General features: G+C 32.7%; 1 protein-coding gene across 1 annotated transcript; it reads left to right on the top strand.

The window, feature by feature from the left end:
- Positions 1 to 5,806: 5,806 nt before the first annotated feature.
- On the top strand, positions 5,807 to 16,565 carry LOC118038503 (putative disease resistance protein At4g11170). The gene is given in 10 exon segments (XM_035044881.2): positions 5,807 to 6,425; positions 7,364 to 8,432; positions 8,537 to 8,842; positions 8,928 to 9,659; positions 9,744 to 10,264; positions 14,373 to 14,565; positions 14,670 to 14,972; positions 15,057 to 15,249; positions 15,377 to 15,632; positions 15,635 to 16,565. Coding segments are annotated over 10 exon segments (4,797 nt in total). The 5' UTR covers positions 5,807 to 5,964; the 3' UTR covers positions 16,398 to 16,565.
- Positions 16,566 to 18,151: the final 1,586 nt, after the last annotated feature.

Consider the following 18,151-nt stretch of genomic DNA (forward strand, 5'->3'; position numbering starts at 1 on the left):
GACTTGACCTTAAGTCTTCCTTGAAATTACGTGTTTCTTTTTTCCTTTATTTATGTAAAGAAAAAGGGAAAAGGCATCTAAAAGGAAAAGGCATCTGCCGATAAAAAAGAAAAAAGGAAAAGGCATCTGCATTTGCCGACACTGTCTGAAACGTACCATGATTAAAAAAAAAACAGATTTTTTTTTTAAATTAATATTTTTTATATATTTTGGATTATTTTGATGTAATAATTTAAAAAAAAAATAAAAAAATAAAAAAAACATCATTTTAATTTATTTTTAAAATAAAAATATTTCAAAAAAAAATTCACAATTATACTTCCTTCCAAACAACAGATACTTAGTTTAAGTCATCGTCCCCTTCAATATAGCAATTATTGCAGGAGCATGAAGAAGAGGATTGGGACATCCCCGGTCCCTTCCTCTCTCCTTCCAGACGACTTCTTCTTCTTCACACGGAGAATTATTGGGACATTCTTTTGTCTTGTTTTGATAATTAACGAGACATGAAGCCTTTTCTACATGGGAAATTCCCAAGAAGTCACCAATGTGGGACAGAGGTGTTTATATAATAAAAAAAATTGAAGAGAAAAATAACAAAAGATCCTAAAGCTGCTAATACGCTAAGGGAACAGCTAATCCATTTGAAATATTAAAAAAATTATCTCACAGTTGTGATATGATGATACACGAGAATATATGTTTCTTCTAATTACAGCAATAATTGTTGGAGGCAAACCATTCCGCGGTCATACACACACGTGTTTTAGAAAGTATTTGGGAATGCGGTTCGTTCCCACGAAATTCAAAAAAAAAAAATTATTAAAATTTAATATGGTTTGTATGTATTGAATTGTTTTGATGTATTAATGTCAAAAATAATTTTTTTAAAATAAAAAAAAATATTATTAACATGTATTTTGATACAAAAAATTATTTAAAAAATAATTACTATCACACTACTAAACATATTCATAATATAGTTGTAAAAGGCGGTGTTGATCTGCAGAAAAATGTCACATGTGCTGTTTCAAAAAACACATGGATGCTTTTTAAGATGCAAATGTCTCTAAATCACTTTGATTATAACTAAAAATTTTACTTTAATTATTTTACCGAAACACCCATGAATCCTAGTTTTTAAAATTTTACTTTTAAACAATATTTGAAAACATTCCTCAGTGCTTCTAAAACGGTTAAACTTAATTTGTCTCTAATCATTATGACCATTAATTATCGAAAGCCACCGTTAAGACAAGAAATACATAATTGCGTAATGTCAAGGCAACTTCGCTTCCCAAACACACTGCCCAAGCACTTGCCCGCTGGAAGACCCCTACTCAAGACGACTTCTTCTTTATTTTATTTTTTTCAAGAATAATATAGTTATTTCTGTTATAAAAATATTAAAAATACTAAAACACTCATGGATATTAGTTTTAAGAACTTTGTTTTAAGAACATTTAAATTATTTTTTTGTACTTCTAATATGTTTAAAAGTTATTTTGTCTCTTATAATTACGAATAATTTTTAGTTTTTTTTTTTTAATTTTTAATTTTAATTTTAATTAAAAGACATAGCAAGCTGTCCAGCCCTCTTTGTTGACAAAGAAATCATTTAAATTTCCATGAATAAGAGTTCAATTGTTTTGAGCGTATCTAAGCAGCTTAGTGTCTGTTTGGGAGTACTTTTTAAAAATATTTTTTGAAAAATTTTGAATTTTTTTTTTTGCTTTGAATTAATATGTTTTTGATGTGCTGATCTCAAAAATAATTTTTTAAAAATAAAAAAAATATTATTAGCATGCTTTTCTAAGTGAAAAATACTTTGAAAAACAACAACAATCATACTTCCAAACACGCTTTTAGTTTAGTGGCAGTCTATTACTTAAACCCTACACTAACACTAGAATAATTTAATTTTTTCATCTGATTAATAATTTAAATCTTAAATTTTCATGAATAGGGTTAATCTTCATCTGATTGAATTTAAATCTAATCCAAACTAAGGTCACTGGATCAAGGTTTTAAGAAAGAGCATTTCTTTCTGCTTTCGTTTTTCTGCTTAAGGTTGGATGAAGGCAATAATGACATGCAAGCTCACATCATGAAAATGGTGGGGGTAAAACAATTCTATCAAGTTGATTTTTTTTTAATTTTTAATTACTATTTTTTATATTATTTTGATGTGTTGATATCAAAATTTAATTTAAAAAATATATAAAAAATATTATTTTAATATATTTTCAAGTTAAAAACACTTTAAAAAATAATTATTACTACGTACAATAACAAATAGTTTCTCTGACAAATTCTTTTCAATCAGATCATGATAGCCATTATAATATAATGCTAGGCAAAAATGTCATCGACATACAAAAACCATAGTTATTAAACCCGGTTTGGGAGTTGACCCGGTCAAGGGACCGAGTCCTGTGTTTCATGGGTTAACTCGGTTCAACCTGGAAAAATTAAAAAAAAATCATTAAAGTTTTAAGAACTTCTTTTTTATTTTATTTTTTTCAAGAGTAATATAGTTAGTTTTGTTATGAAAATGTTAAAAAAACCAAAACACTCATGGATATTAGTTTTACGAACTTTATTTTAAGAATATTTAAATTATTTTTTTGTACTTCTAAAATGTTTTAAAATTTTTTTGTCTTTAATAATTACAATAATGAAAATGACAATAATAAATGAATTTTATAAAAAAATTATATTAAGTTAAATGATAAAAAATAATTATTTTACTGTTTCTTCTTCTTCTTCTTCTTTTCTCGTCAACAGTCATGACGACGAGAAACACGTAATTTCCAAACTCAGCTTCCCGAAGGACCCGAACACGCTGCCCAAGCACTTGCCAGGAAGCGCACTTAAGGTCAAGTCGTCAATATGAAGAAGAGGATTGGCCCCATCCTCCGTCCCTTCCTCTCTCCTTCAAGACGACTTCTTTTTCTTCTTCTTCTTCACATTAAATAAATATATATAAAAGGAAAAAGGAAAAGGCATCTGCCGATTTATTTGAATAGATTGTGTGTAATGAGGTGGAAGAAAGCATGTAAAAAGAAGAAGTAATTATAATTACATGGCTGCATGCCAATTATATTGCCAAAAGCAGTAAACAGAACCACGATTGTGATTTTGAATCGCTTTTATATTAAAATCGTAGTTTAAAATAGCAGTTTTTTAAAAAACTATGTTCTTTTTTAAATAAAATTAAACCATATTATATATATTCTCTAACTGTATCAATTTGTTTTTTAAAAAATTCCTATTATTGGGGCAGAGTAACAAGTTTTTCCCAATGAAAATCATTATAATCACTATAATATAATTGGATGTCAAACAAAGTCCTAGTTCGTGCAAACACTTGTATCGAAAACTCGATGCTCTTCTACCAAATGACAAAAAGAAAAAACAAATAACAAGACATTAAGCCTTTCTGTCCACAGGAAATTAATTTCCAAGTAGATGTGCACCCTCTCTAATGTCTGAGAAAATACATGGATTTGATTTTTTTTATTTTTTAATTAATTTTTTTATTTTTATATTGTTTTAATGTATTGATATTAAAAATAAAATTTAAAAAATAAAAATAAAAATATTAATTTAATACATTTCCAAATAAAAATTATCTTAAATAACAATTATTACCTCAAATACTCTCTAACAAGTTCTTCTCAATCAAATAATCATAATCATTATACAATAATGTGAAAAGCAAAAAAAAGTCTTTGGCATGTGCAAACACTTGAATTGAAGATATAGAAAGTATTTATGAGTGTAGTAAGAGTTGATTTTTAAAATATGTCTTGCTTGAAAATAAATTAAGATAATGTTTTTTTTTTTAACTTTTAAAGAATTATTTTTAACACCAAAACATCAAAACAAACAAACAAAAAAACTAAAAAAAAACTAATCTAAAATAAAATATAAAATAATTTCAAAAATTTATTAAAACATTGTTTACATAGCAAAGACAAACAAAAACCTAAATGCCCTTTCCTACCGCATCACAAATAACAAGACTTGAAGCCTTTTCTGCAAGGAAAATTTCCAGGAAGCTAACAATGTGCACCCTCTGTAATGCCGAGAGAAAATACTTGAATTTGAATTTTGATTATTTTAAATTATTTTTTTTTAATTATATTATTTTGACGTTCTGATTTCAAAAATAAATTTTAAAAAAATAAAAAATATTATTTTTTATATATTTCTAATAAAAAAATAATTTTAAAAAATAATCACTAGTATCAAGACAATATCAAGCTCTTTAACAAGTTCTTTTCAATTAAATCATCATAACAATTATAATATAATATAAAAGCAAAAAAGTCCTCGCAAGGCAAATACTTGAACCAAAGATATAGAAAGATGTTTACGAGAGTATAATAAGAATTGTTTTTTAAAGTGTTTTTTATTTAAAAATATATTAAAATAATATATTTTTTATTTTTAAAAAAATATTTTTGACACCAGCATATTAAAAACAAAACTGAAAAAATTAAAAAAAATTCTCAAATAAAAAATAAAAAAAAATCAAAATTTATAAAAACATTATTTACAGGCAAAGATAAAAGCGCCTTTCCTTCCATGTGCATGGCAGCTCCCTTGGGCTGAAATTATAATGTATTAAAATATTATTTTTATTTTTTTAAAAAATATTTTTAATTTTAATATATCAAAAAATTTAAAAATATTAAATTTAAATAAAAATTAATTTTTTATAAAACACAGTATATTTCTAAAAAGTGCTCTGACAGATTTTGATATGACCATTATCAAAAGCAACCGTTCCTTAAAGAACAAAGACAAGAAATTCGTAATTTCCAGGAAAATTAAAGAGAATTTGAAGTAAAAATTAATAGACTAAAGAATGATCGATGTGGGACACACAGAAGTGTTTAGTGTTTTAAAAAAATATATAATAAAAAAGTCGAAGAGAAAATAACAAAAGATCTGCTACTCCGCCAAGAGAATAGCTAATACATTTGAAATATTAAAAAAGGTATCTATCACAGCTGTAATATGGTAACGTTTTTATTTTTAAAAAATTATTTTTATATTAGTAAATTAAAATAATAAAAAAACTAAAAAAAATTAAATTTATAAAAAAACTGTCACATCACTTTGTAACTGGGGAATTTCCAGGAAATCAACAAATGGTTACTTCCATAATGCCTAAGAAAATTCTTGGATTTGATGCCTATAAATTATACATATGTCTAAGAGTATTTTCAATGTAAAAAGTCAAATTAAAAAACTAAATTGATAAAATGGTTTTTTTAAATAATATAAATATAGCTTTTTTGATTATATGCATTTCAATGGTAAAAAACTATTTAGAAAAGCCATTTATATTTTAATATATTTCATGTTAAATTTATTTTTTATATAATTATGTAACTAATTTAGATATTTCATATATAATATAATTATGATGTTATTAATTATATAATTAATATGAGTAATTTATAAAAATAATATAAAATTTAATGAAATAATATGAAAGTTAAAAAGATATAATTTAAAATTAAACTTAAAATTTATTTATATGAATATTTTTAATTTTCAGTTTTATATGTTATTATTAAAAATTTAATTTTTTTAAAAGTTAAATTCAAACTTTAAAAAAACCATTAATATTTTCAATTTTTTTTAAAAAAAATCATGCTTGAAAAAAATTTAAAACAAAAACAAGTGTATTTCCTTGTTTTTAAAGAAAAAAAAAAATACTATTGATCAATGGCTATAAAAATAGCCATTGGCAAAGTTACCTTCTCATTTGCCTCTCCCGTTGGAGATGCTCTAAGGCAGGGTCTTAAACACGTAAAGCCTAAGCTACTGATTCAAAATCAGCCTCATCTTTTTTCCTTGAGTTCCTTCCGTTCTCTCCCTCCAGACCTACCTTACCACCAGAGTCTTACTCTTGTTTCTTCGACTCTTTCTCCACAAAATAATATGATGCCACAAGGAATTAAATATGATGTCTTCCTTAGTTTCAGGGGAGAAGACACTCGAGTTGGTTTTACCAGCCACCTCCATGCTGCTTTGAACCGGAAACAAATCCTAACTTTCATAGATGATCAGCTTGAGAGAGGAGATGAGATTTCGGCATCACTTCTGAGAACAATTGAAGAGGCCAAGCTTTCTGTGATTGTTTTTTCTGAAAACTATGCATCTTCCAAATGGTGCTTGGAGGAGCTTGTAAAGATTTTTGAGTGTAGAAAAAACAATGGACAGATAGTTATTCCGGTATTCTACCAGGTGGATCCATCCCATGTAAGAAATCAAGCAGGAAGCTTTGGGGATGCATTTGCTACACTTATAAAGCAGAAAGCTCTGACGATGGACAAAGAGAAGAGCTTCACAGACGCTTTGACGGATGCAGCCAATTTATCTGGATGGGGCTTAGGGAATTCTGGGTAAGCTCTTGAAATATATCCCATGAGAAAATATTTGTTCATTTGTTGAGGATTTGAAATTTAATTTAAAATTATTGAGAATGATGAGCTCTGTGTATCCATATTTATTTGATTTGATTTTGAAAAATGTTGCAGCGAAACACTTGTATATATAGATATTATGTGGTTGGTTGTTTTGTGTATTAAAATGTTTTTTTTTTTCTAAAAAAAAATAATTTTTATTAGTGTTTTTATATTATTTTGATGTGTTTATATTAAAAAATATTTTTAAAAATAAAAAAAAAATATTATTTGTAGCAAAATGTTTGTCCAAATATTAAATGGTTGTTTGTTTTTTGTGTTTTAAAATGTTTTACAAAAAATTTAAATTTTTTTTAGTGTTTTTAGATTATTTTGATATGTTTACATTAAAAATTATTTTTAAAAATAAAAAAAAATATTATTTGTAACGAAATGTTTGTATAGATATTAAGTGGTTTTGTTTTTGGATTTTTAAATGTTTTTTTTTAAATAAATTTTTTAAGTGTTTTTATATTATTTTGATTTGTTTATATTAAAAATAATTTTTTTAAAAAAATAAATAAATAATTATTTGTATAGATATTAAGGTGTGTAGTGATATTAAGTGGTTATTTAAAAATATTTTAAAAAGCTATTATTACTCTATTTATTTGTGAGGTGAAAAGGATAATATTATATTAAAAAATAATATTGATTGAGATGATTTTATAAAATAAGATAAGATGATATGAGAAAACAACATCATATGCATTTTCATTTCATTGATTTTCTTAGATAAACACCGATTACATGTAGTTCCCAGTTTCAAGGATTGATTAACTGTATCCATTGCCAATAACTGTTATCCATTGCCAATAAGGAGTGAGTATGTTTAGTATGCTACTAAGGAGAAAATTATTCTTCTTGTTGTTTGTCAGGCTGGAGTCTGAATTTATTGAAAAAATCGTTGGAGATGTTTTGGAAAAATTGCAAGCCAAGTCTTCTAGTCACACTACGGGTCTATTTGGAATTGATGATCGTGTTAGCGCAGTTGAGTCTTTGTTAGATATGGAATCTCCAAATGTTCAAATTGTAGGGATATGGGGAATGGGCGGTATCGGTAAAACAACGATTGCTGAAGTTGTGTGCAACAATGTTCGTTCTGGATTTGATAGAATCTTTTTTGCAAACTTTAGGCATCAAGTTGATTTGCAAAGAAGCTTTCTTTCACAGTTGCTTGGCCAAGAAACTCTGAACACTATGAGTTTTCGAGATCCTTTTGTGAGGGATAGACTTCGTCGTAAAAAGGTTTTGATTGTTCTGGATGATGTGGATAATATAATGGCTTTGGAAGAATGGAGAGATTTGCTTGATGGACGAAACAGTTCATTTGGTGCGGGCAGTAAAGTTCTCATAACAAGTAGGGACAAGCAAGTGCTTAGTAACGTAGTAGACGAAACATACGAGGTTAAGAGGTTGAACTATGAAGTAGCTATCCAACTCTTTAGCTCAAAAGCCTTGAAGAATTCCTTCCCCACAATTGATCAAAGAGACTTGATAAAACAGATTGTAAGGCATGTACAAGGCAATCCGTTGGCCCTTAAAGTTTTGGGTGCCTCTTTCTATGGTAAAAGCATCGAAAAATGGCGCAGTGCATCGAAGAAACTAGCCCAGGACCCTCAAATCGAAAGGGCGTTGAGAATTAGTTACGATGGGTTGGATTCAGAACAAAAATCCATATTTCTTGACATAGCACATTTCTTCACAGGATGGGAGCAACACCGAGCAACAAGAATATTAGATGGCTTTTATGGTCGGTCTGTGGAGTTCGATATAAGCAAGCTCATTGATAAGTGTCTCATAACTGCAACTCATGACGATCTAGAAATGCATGATTTACTACAAGAAATGGCATTTAACATTGTTCGTGCAGAATCTAAGTTTCCTGGCAAACGTAGCAGGTTATGTCATCTTCCTGATGTCGTTCATGTACTGGAGGAAAATAAGGTTAAAGCTACAGCCATTAATTGTCGTTCATATATTTGCTCAAAAGTTGATGTGTTTGAGTAGATTGTATTATTGGTTCTTTATTCTTTATTCTTGTTTAACAGGGAACTGAAGAAATTGAAGGCATATCTTTGGACACGTCCATGTTATCGAGACACATACACTTGAAATCTGATGCCTTCACAATGATGGATGGTCTTCGATTTCTCAATTTCTGTCACGTAGGTTCCTCCGAAGAAGATAAAATTCACCTTCCTCCTGCTGGCCTCGAATATCTTCCTAATAAGCTGAGATATTTGAAATGGTATGGATTCCCTTCGAAATCCTTGCCGCCATCTTTTCGTGCTGAACACCTTGTCGAGCTTCACCTACGCAAAAGCAAGCTTGTAAAACTTTGGACAGGAGTAAAGGTATGATTTAATTGCTGCAGATTTATGATAAAAAATATGAAGTTGGAGGTGCTAACTTTCTAATTATGCCTTTTTCTGTTGACAGGATGTTGGAAATTTAAGAACAATCGACCTATCTGAGTCTCCATTTTTGACGGAATTGCCAGATCTATCAATGGCCAAAAATTTAGATGTGACCACATGTCCACCGATTTCACAAAATATGACACGCTTACATTTGGAGCAAACTTCCAACAAAGAAGTTCCACAATCAGTTAATTGCAAGTTGGAACGTCTTTATCTAAGTGGTTGCTCAAAGATCACCAACTTTCCAGAGAATTTAAAGGATATAAGAATATTATATCTAAGGGGAACTGCAATTAAAGAGGTGCCCTCATCAATCCAGTTTCTCACAAGACTCGAAACGTTGGATATGAGTGGTTGCTTAAAACTTGAGAGCTTCCCAGAAATCACAGTGCCTATGAAATCTTTGCAGAGTCTTTACTTGAGTAAAACAGGCATTAAAGAGATACCCTTATCAATCAAAGATATGGTATGTTTGGAAGTTCTGACTTTGCATGGAACACCTATTAAAGAGCTACCCTTATCGATCAAAGATATGGTATGTTTGAAAGATCTGACTTTGCATGGAACACCTATTAAAGGGTTACCTGAGCTTCCCCCTTCGCTGAGGAAGCTAACAACACATAACTGTGCATCACTAGAAACCGTGACATCAATCATCAATATCGCCAGGTTATGGGATGGATTGGATTTTACAAATTGCTTGAAATTGGATCAGAAACCACTGGTAGCAGCAATGCACTTGAAAATTCAGGTATCGCTCTTAACCCCGTCTTCCTTCCTTCTCTCTCTCTTTCTTGCTTCTTCACATTTTTGAAATGTGAATTTTGTGTTACAGTCCGGAGAGGAGATCCCAGATGGCAGTATTCAAATGGTTCTACCGGGGAGTGAAATTCCAGGATGGTTCGGTGGCGAAGGAATTGGATCTTCAGTTACCATACAGTTGCCCTCAAATTGTAATAGGCTCAAGGGAATTGCTTTCTGCCTTGTCTTTCTACTCCCTCTTCCCTCCCATGATTTCGATGATCGTTCTTATGTTCATGTATATTTTGATTATCATGTTAAGAGTAAAAACGGTGAGCATGATGGTGATGATGAAGCCGTCTTAGCTTCCGAGAAAACCCGTGCTCTATCATTTGACTTGAAGACATGTGACTCAGATCACATGATTCTACGCTACGAGCTCGAATTGGTAAATCATTTTCGTAAATATTCTGGCAATGAAGTAACATTTAAATTCTACCACCATGAAGTGGACAACCGAAGGGCTTTCGAGTTGAAAAGCTGGGGGGTGTATCTGCACTTTGATGAAAATATACCGACGGACAAAAAGTTCAAAAGAAAATTTTGGGAGATATAAAAGAAAATAGAAAGGGAGAGAGAGTTCTGTAATTACTGCAAATTGATCTTCAATTATTACTTGGTTTTCAAGATAGCTGTAAATATTGTTCTTCCCTTGCAACTGACTAACGAACTAACTTTCTGTTATTCAACTAATTCCTCAACAAACTGTAACAACCATCTAACTAATGAATCATGTGCACATTTATTCTTGCACATGCGGAATGCTATAAATAAGAGAGTAAAAAGCAATTCAATCCATATACACTTTATATAGTAAACTGAAGGAAGGATTCAATCTTTATGCTCTTCTCCACCTTAATTCACAAGCAATAGCATGGCTTAAATCAAATTGCAAGCCTAACAAAATTGAGATTAATATCCAAACCTTTGTATGCATACTGAATATATATAACATGCAGGATGTGTGTATAACTTTGCACAAATAGTGTTGGTTAATTTCGTAAGTGCACGAATTGTAACAAGTAATAAAGTGATGAGTAGTGTATCGTCTCACGAGGATTTGTAAAAATGACTACTAATTTCCAAAGTTTTTAAAATTATGATCTATTTGAGAAATCGAATGAGATAGTTTATGAAACAAAAATTAATGATTAAAAACTAACAACCAATTGATTAAATATTAATGAATTCAATTGTGCTGGTTCTAGGATTTCTGACTTACCGTAACTATGCTTATGTGAACTTTCTCGATTAAATTAATGACTCCTAATGTTGATAATCAGGTTTTCCTAATGTAAATATTAATCTCTCTCGAGCATCAATAAATTATTTCGACAAACAAATTTCATATACTCTACGAGAGTTCTGAACTTGTCGAAATTTATTAAGTACTGTAAAACTTGTAACGATTACAAAAGTTCCTAGGATATCTCTATCCTATAGATTTCTTAAGGTATTTCAAACAATAGCTAAAACAATTATCACTTCTCAGTTTTAAATTGAATTCTAAATCATGCAAATGTTGGCCAAACACACGCAAGCATTACACATAGAATGAAGTAATGAGGATAGTTTCCTTTTCTTCATTGAATTCCTTCCTACCCACACATTGCAGGCCAGATTTGAGGTAGGACCCTCAAATCGAAAGGGCGTTGAGAATTAGCTACGATGGGTTGGATTCAGAACAAAAACCCATATTTCTTGACATAGCACATTTCTTCAATAGAATGAAGAGCCAGACGAAGCAACAAGAATATTAGATGGCATTTATGGTCGGTGTCGCACGTGTGCGGCGTCGCGGCGAAAATTATATTGGTTGTTTCCATTTTCTTATCTACAATGTAAATCTATCTATATCTATGGGGGATACAAGAAAATATTGTCTTTTGTGGGTGGAAAATGGAATGGGAGTCGCCACCTAGTATTTTGGTCACTAGGAACCCTAACTGGTCTCAAAGATCGGGTACGGGGACTGATTGCGTAAAGGGAAGGTATTAGCACCCCAAATACGCCCTACCTAAGGTAAGCTGCATTGTTTTATTGTCTGATAAAAACTAAGGTGTTATTGTACTTCTAGTCGTTGGTCTGTCTATGGTTCAAGAAAAATCCTCCTCAGTAAGAAGGTCTTTTATCTTATCGAGTAAAATCCTAACCGTTCTAACGTCTATACAAAAAAATAATATTTAGGAATACGTTTTACGTATAAATTCGTAATCCCAAATACTAAAAGAAAACAAAAAGATTTTTAGAATTTTTTTGAAATATTGGCCTAGTTCCCATGGCTTAAATAAACTGGTTATTAAAGCCAAAATGCATGCTAATTCATATATTGTTTTGAAAATTTTCTTTGTTGTGCAAAAAAATATGATGTTATAATGTTTATATCTATATATATTGGAGAGACCAGGCCGTATTTTAAAACAAAACAATTTTTTTGAAAATATTATTATTTTTTTTTTGTTTTTTATGTTTTGACGAAAATCGGGTATTTAAATACTGAGCTTGTATCCTTACGGTAAAAAAATACAACCCAATATTAATCCACTTTAATAAAAAAATGCAGAAAAATCAACAATATTTTTAGGGATTTTTAGAAAAATTTTTGAAAGCAAAAACATTTTTTTTATTCTGAAAATCTTTGATATTTTTACGAAAACCGGGTATTTTTAACATTGATTTTGTATCTTTACAGTATAAAAATACCAACCAACATTTAACCCATTTTGGCAAAAATATTCAAGGAAATCAACAATATTTTTTTAAGAGTTTTTTGAAATATTTTTTTTTAAGTAAAAATATATATACACAATATACACACATATATATTATAATATACTATAATTCATAATATATATAATAATAATAAAAAAAACGGGCTGGGCCGGCCCAACTAAATGGAAATGGGCCAAACATCAGCCCAAAACAGGATTGGGCCGATCTCGGCCCGCAAGGAGGAGGGGCCGATCTCGGCCCGCAAGGAGGAGGGGCCGATCTCGGCCCGCAAGGTGGCTGGGCCGATCTCGGCCCGCAAGGAGGCTGGGCCGATATCGGCCCAACAAAAACTTCTCTTTGGACTGGGCCAAACTCGGCCTGGCCCAGAAAACTAATAACAAAACTGGGCTGGAAACCCGGCCCAGTATAAGAACCCAACGGGGAAGGGAATTATTTTCCCTTCCCCTAACTCCTGCATGCAGAACGATTCTGCATGCAGGAGGAAAAAAACTAAAGTCAGGGCAAATGAAAAATGCAGGAGGAGAAGAATACCTGGCACGGCGGAGGCGATGTTGTTGGTCGAACGCCCGTGTTGATGGTGCTGCAGCGGAGGTTGGTGGCTCAAAGCGGCGGTTCCTAACGGTTCGGTAACCCAGCGGTGCTGCTCGGTCTTCGTTCTCTCTAAGCTCTTCCTCGGCTCCTATCCTCTTCCTCTTTTTCCCAGTTTCGTTTCCTTGAGTTTTAGGTGTTTATTACTTTTAGTTCAACTGTTTCTCTCTCCTTCAGCCTCTCTCTCTCTTAGTCTCGGGTTTTTTTCTTCTCTTTTTCCTCCCGTGCTTCCAGTCTCCACCTTTCTTTTATAGGCGAGCAAAGGGAGCGAGGCTGCGTGGGCAGCGTGGGGAGCAGAACAACGTGGGTTGAGCTGGGCAACGTGGGGGAGCAGCACAGCGCCGGTCGGCTGGTCGGCGAGCGTGGTTGATCAAGGCGTGGCCCTCCTGGCTTCGCGTCGTCCGAGGTGTATGGGCTCCGGGTTCATGTCAGCGCACGCGAGAAGAGAGGGGCACCGGCTGATTAAACAAAGCTTTTGTCCATGCTCGCTGCACGTTCGGGGAGGAAGAAGAAAGGGGAACAGTGCCGTTCAAAACGGCACCATTCGGTCCTTCTTTATATATATATATATATATATATATATATATATATATATATATATATATGAAATGACGTCGTTTTGGGGAAAACGCGCCGTTTCATTTAAAAATGGCGCCAGAATGCGCCCAATTTCAACTCAGCCCTCAATTATCTTTTGATTCTTTCAATTGCGTCCCTGCCAATTTCGTTCCTCGCCCCCATAGTTGGCCGCGTTTTTCACCTTGGTCCTTGGCCTCTGATTTATGCAATTAAGCCCTCAATTGATCAATAAACTTCCAATTTCTTCAATTACGCCCCTGGATCAAATCAAGACAGCCCCCTCTATTTACCCATGTTTTCCAAATTGGTCCCTGGTTTCGGATTTTCACAATTAAGCCCCTAATTGGCCATTAAACTTCAATATTTATGCAATTAAGCCCCTGATTTGACCTAATAAATTCCAAAAAATTATGTTTTGGCCCCAGAACTCAAATTTCTTCCAATTAAAGCCCAAATTGACTTAAAAATCAATTTTTCTTGCACTCCAATCCTCTATAAAATCAAATAAAATCCAATTAAGTCCATAAACATCCAAATTTGGGCTTTTCTCCTCAAAAATTCAAATTTTTCTTCTCAACAGGGCTCTCATCTTTCAAGAATATACTGTCAAAAATCCAATCTTTGTATTTTTTAACCTCCTTGACCAATCTTCCGACCATTTTCTGAGCGCTTCTGTCTCCTGTTATTTTTCTAATCTTCTTTGGCTATTTATTTATTATTATTTTATTATTTTTTATGGGGACCCAAAAATGGGTTACAACAGTCGGTATGTGATTTTCGATAGAAGCACGCTCATTGATAAGTGTCTCATAACTACTTCTGATGACCGTCTAGAAATGCATGATTTACTACAAGAAATGGCATTTAACATTGTTCGTGCAGAATCTGATTTTCCTGGCGAACGTAGCAGGTTATGTCATCCTCGTGATGTCGTTCAAGTATTGGAGGAAAATAAGGTTAAAGCTACAGCCATTAACTGTCGTTCATGTATTTGCTCAAAAGTTGATGTGTTTGAGTAGATTGTATTATTGTTTGTTTATTCTTTATTCTTGTTTAACAGGGAACTCAAAAAATTAAAGGCATATCTTTGGAGTTAGATTTCCGGGGAGAGATACACTTGAAATCTGATGCCTTCGCAATGATGGATGGTCTTAGATTTCTCAATTTCTATCACGATGGTTCCTCCCAAGAAAATAAAATGCAGCTTCCTCCTACTGGCCTCGAATATCTTCCTAATGAGCTGAGATATTTGCTATGGGATGGATTCCCTTCGAAATCCTTGCCGCCATCTTTTCGTTCTGAACACCTTGTCCAGCTTCACCTACGCGAAAGCAAGCTTGTAAAACTTTGGACAGGAGTAAAGGTATGATTTAATTGCTACAGATTTATGATCAGAAATATGAAGTTGGAGGTGCTAACTTTCTAATTATGCCTTTTCTATTGACAGGATGTTGGAAATTTAAGAGCAATCAACCTATCTTGCTCTCCATATTTGACGGAATTGCCAGATCTATCAATGGCCAAAAATTTAGAGCGCTTAAGACTAGAGGACTGTCCAAGCTTAACCGAGGTTCCGTCATCTCTTCAATATCTTGACAAGCTGGAAGAAATTGATCTCCGTGGTTGTTATAATCTTAGAAGTTTTCCAATGCTTGATTCAAAGGTTCTCAGTGACCTTTTAATAAGTCGGTGCCTAGATGTGACCATGTGTCCAACGATTTCACAAAATATGACACGTTAGAGTTTGGAACAAAACTTCAATCAAAGAAGTTCCACAATCAGTTACTGGCAATTTGGTTCGTCTTTCTCTAAGTGGTTGCGCAGAGATCACCAAGTTTCCAGAGATTTCAGGGGATATAACAATATTAGAACTAAAGGGAACACCTATTAAAGAGGTGCCATCATCAATCCAGTTTCTCACAAGACTCAGATGGTTGAATATGAGTTGTTGCTCAAAACTTGAGAGCTTCCCAGAAATCACAGTGCCTATGAAATGGTTTGCAATCACACCTATTAAAGAGCTACCCTTGTCAATCAAAGATATGGTTCGCAACGTTTGGATTTGCATGGAACACCTATTAAAGAGGTACCTGAACTTCCCCCTTCGCTGAAGACTCTAACAGCACATGACTGTGCATCACTAAAAACCGTGACATCAACCATCAATATCGGCTTGAAATTGGATTTTAGAAATTGCTTCAAATTGGATCAGAAACAACTGATAGAGGCAATGCATTTGAAAATTCAGGTATCCCTCTTAACCCCGTCTTTATTTCTTCTCTCTTTCTTGCTTGCTTCATCACATTTTCGAAATGTGACTTCTGTGTTACAGTCCGGAGAGGAGATCCCATATGGCAGAATTCAAATGGTTCTACCGGGGAGTGAAATTCCAGAATGGTTCGGTGACAAAGGAATTGGATCTTCACTCACCATCCAGTTTCCCTCAAATTGTCATCAGCTCAAGGGAATTGCTTTCTGCCTTGTCTTTCTAGGCCCTTTTCCCAACCAACAGGTATGTTGTAATTACCATGTTAAGGGTAAAAACGGCTTTGCTTTCTGGGAAGAACAGATTCTAACAGATGTCTTGGTGTCATGTGACTCATATCACATGATTCTACACTACGAGCTCAAATTGGGAAATCATTTACGTAAATATTCTGGCAATGAAGTTACATTTAATTTCCACGACCGTGGAGTGTACCGAAGGCCTTTCGAGTTTAAAAGCTGCGGGGTGTATCTGCACTTTGATGAAAATCTACCGGCGGACAAAAGTTCAAAAGAAAATTGAGGGAGAAATAAAAGAGATTGAAAGGGAGAGAGAGTTCTGTAATTACTGCAAATTGATCTTCAATTATTACTTGGTTTTCAAGATAGCTGTAAATATTGTTGTTCCCTTGCAACTGACTAACGAACTAACTTTCTGTTATTCAACTAATTCCTCAACTAACTATAACAACCATCTAACGCATTTATTGAAGAAAAACAGTAAATACATAAAAACTTTAAATTCAAGATTTTATTATTGTATATTTTATAACTCTTTCAAATAAACTCAAAACTAGCCTAAGCAAACTATTTTATACCTTACATCTTGCTTAAAATCTTCAGGGCCATTGTAAGAAGCAACCCGCTGATCAATAGTCTGGCAGAGTGTGAGAAACCAATAATTAGAGAAACTCAATGTGCACTTAACTAAATTTAGCAATGACATAAAGCTTTCCCTAGGACACATGCAAAATAGACAAAGGAGATCTATTATCAAAGGATACATGTTATTTTCACGGATTACATCAAAGGATCTGAGTACTAGCACAATATCAGAATGTGTGAAGTTTGTTTTAATCATTATCAGCTTAGAAATCAACATCTATGTGCGTGTGAAAGGAACATTAACCAAGGCACTATAACAAATAAAAGTATACCTGACTGAAGCTACTGATGGCAATAAATTGTAAGGTCTTCTCCCACTCTGAAACAAAGTTCAAGCTTGGTTGGCAAGAAGAATGTGAGGAAAACAACAAAAAAGAAAAAAAAAACCAGAATTTATATCATTGGTTCTATATAATACAGCTGAAGCATTTCAAACTCCACAACATTTTGGGGAGTCGTTCTTGAAAAGTAATAGAGAGCCTGTCCATGAGGAAGAAAGTGTACAAACCTAGCAATGTATATGATGCTGCAGCAAAACCCTGTCCACAACATAAATATAGTGTAAATAAAGGATGCAATGGACATTTGCATGGTACGCAATAGATATTTCTCAATCATGGATTGATGATTAATAAAGACCTGATGTAAACAGCATGAGTAATTCTAGTTAATTATATACACATCTTTGTGGAAGCATGTCTCTAGACCATACAGAAGCATACATTCAAAACAAAGAGAAATCAACCTGTAATTATTTTATGTCCTTGCTACAAAATAAAAAGATCATTCCCATCCCATAAACACGTCTCTCTAGATACAAGATATCCTTTTTTAAAAAAAGATGGCTTTAGTTGGGGAAAAGAAATCCAAAAGAGCAGAAATGATTGAAATAGACTAATCATAGTGCAGTATCACAAAAAGCAATCTGATTTCTTACCACACCATACCCAAGTGTTTGCACTGGTGAAGGTCTGATATCTTCTAGAATTGCTTCAGCCTCCTGAAATGATGCCAAGTTGTCACAACTCACAAGAATATTGTGAAAAGCTTCGATTTTGCACAAGAAAATCAAGCACTTCCAGAAAATACTTGTAATTATAATTTTCAATCCATGAAAAGAATAGCACAGATTGAATGTAAATCTGCTCATGTGTCTTATCATTCTATTTTACCTCAAAACTTGTGTTGGAAACATTTCTGGAATGAAAATATCAGATTCATGGTTTGGTGCCAAGATCTCTCTCAATCAGCTCATAAAGTACTCAATTTAGTTGTGTATTAAATCCAATTCATGGTTTGGTGCATTCTCGGCCTTCTGGTTTCCTTCTCAAGCCAGTTCCTATCATGAGTCCAAGTTCCAATGGTGGATCAAGTCCTCTGAGTTTCAAGAGA

Source organism: Populus alba, chromosome 19 (assembly GCF_005239225.2).
Source record: "Populus alba chromosome 19, ASM523922v2, whole genome shotgun sequence".
Taxonomy (NCBI): domain Eukaryota; kingdom Viridiplantae; phylum Streptophyta; class Magnoliopsida; order Malpighiales; family Salicaceae; genus Populus; species Populus alba.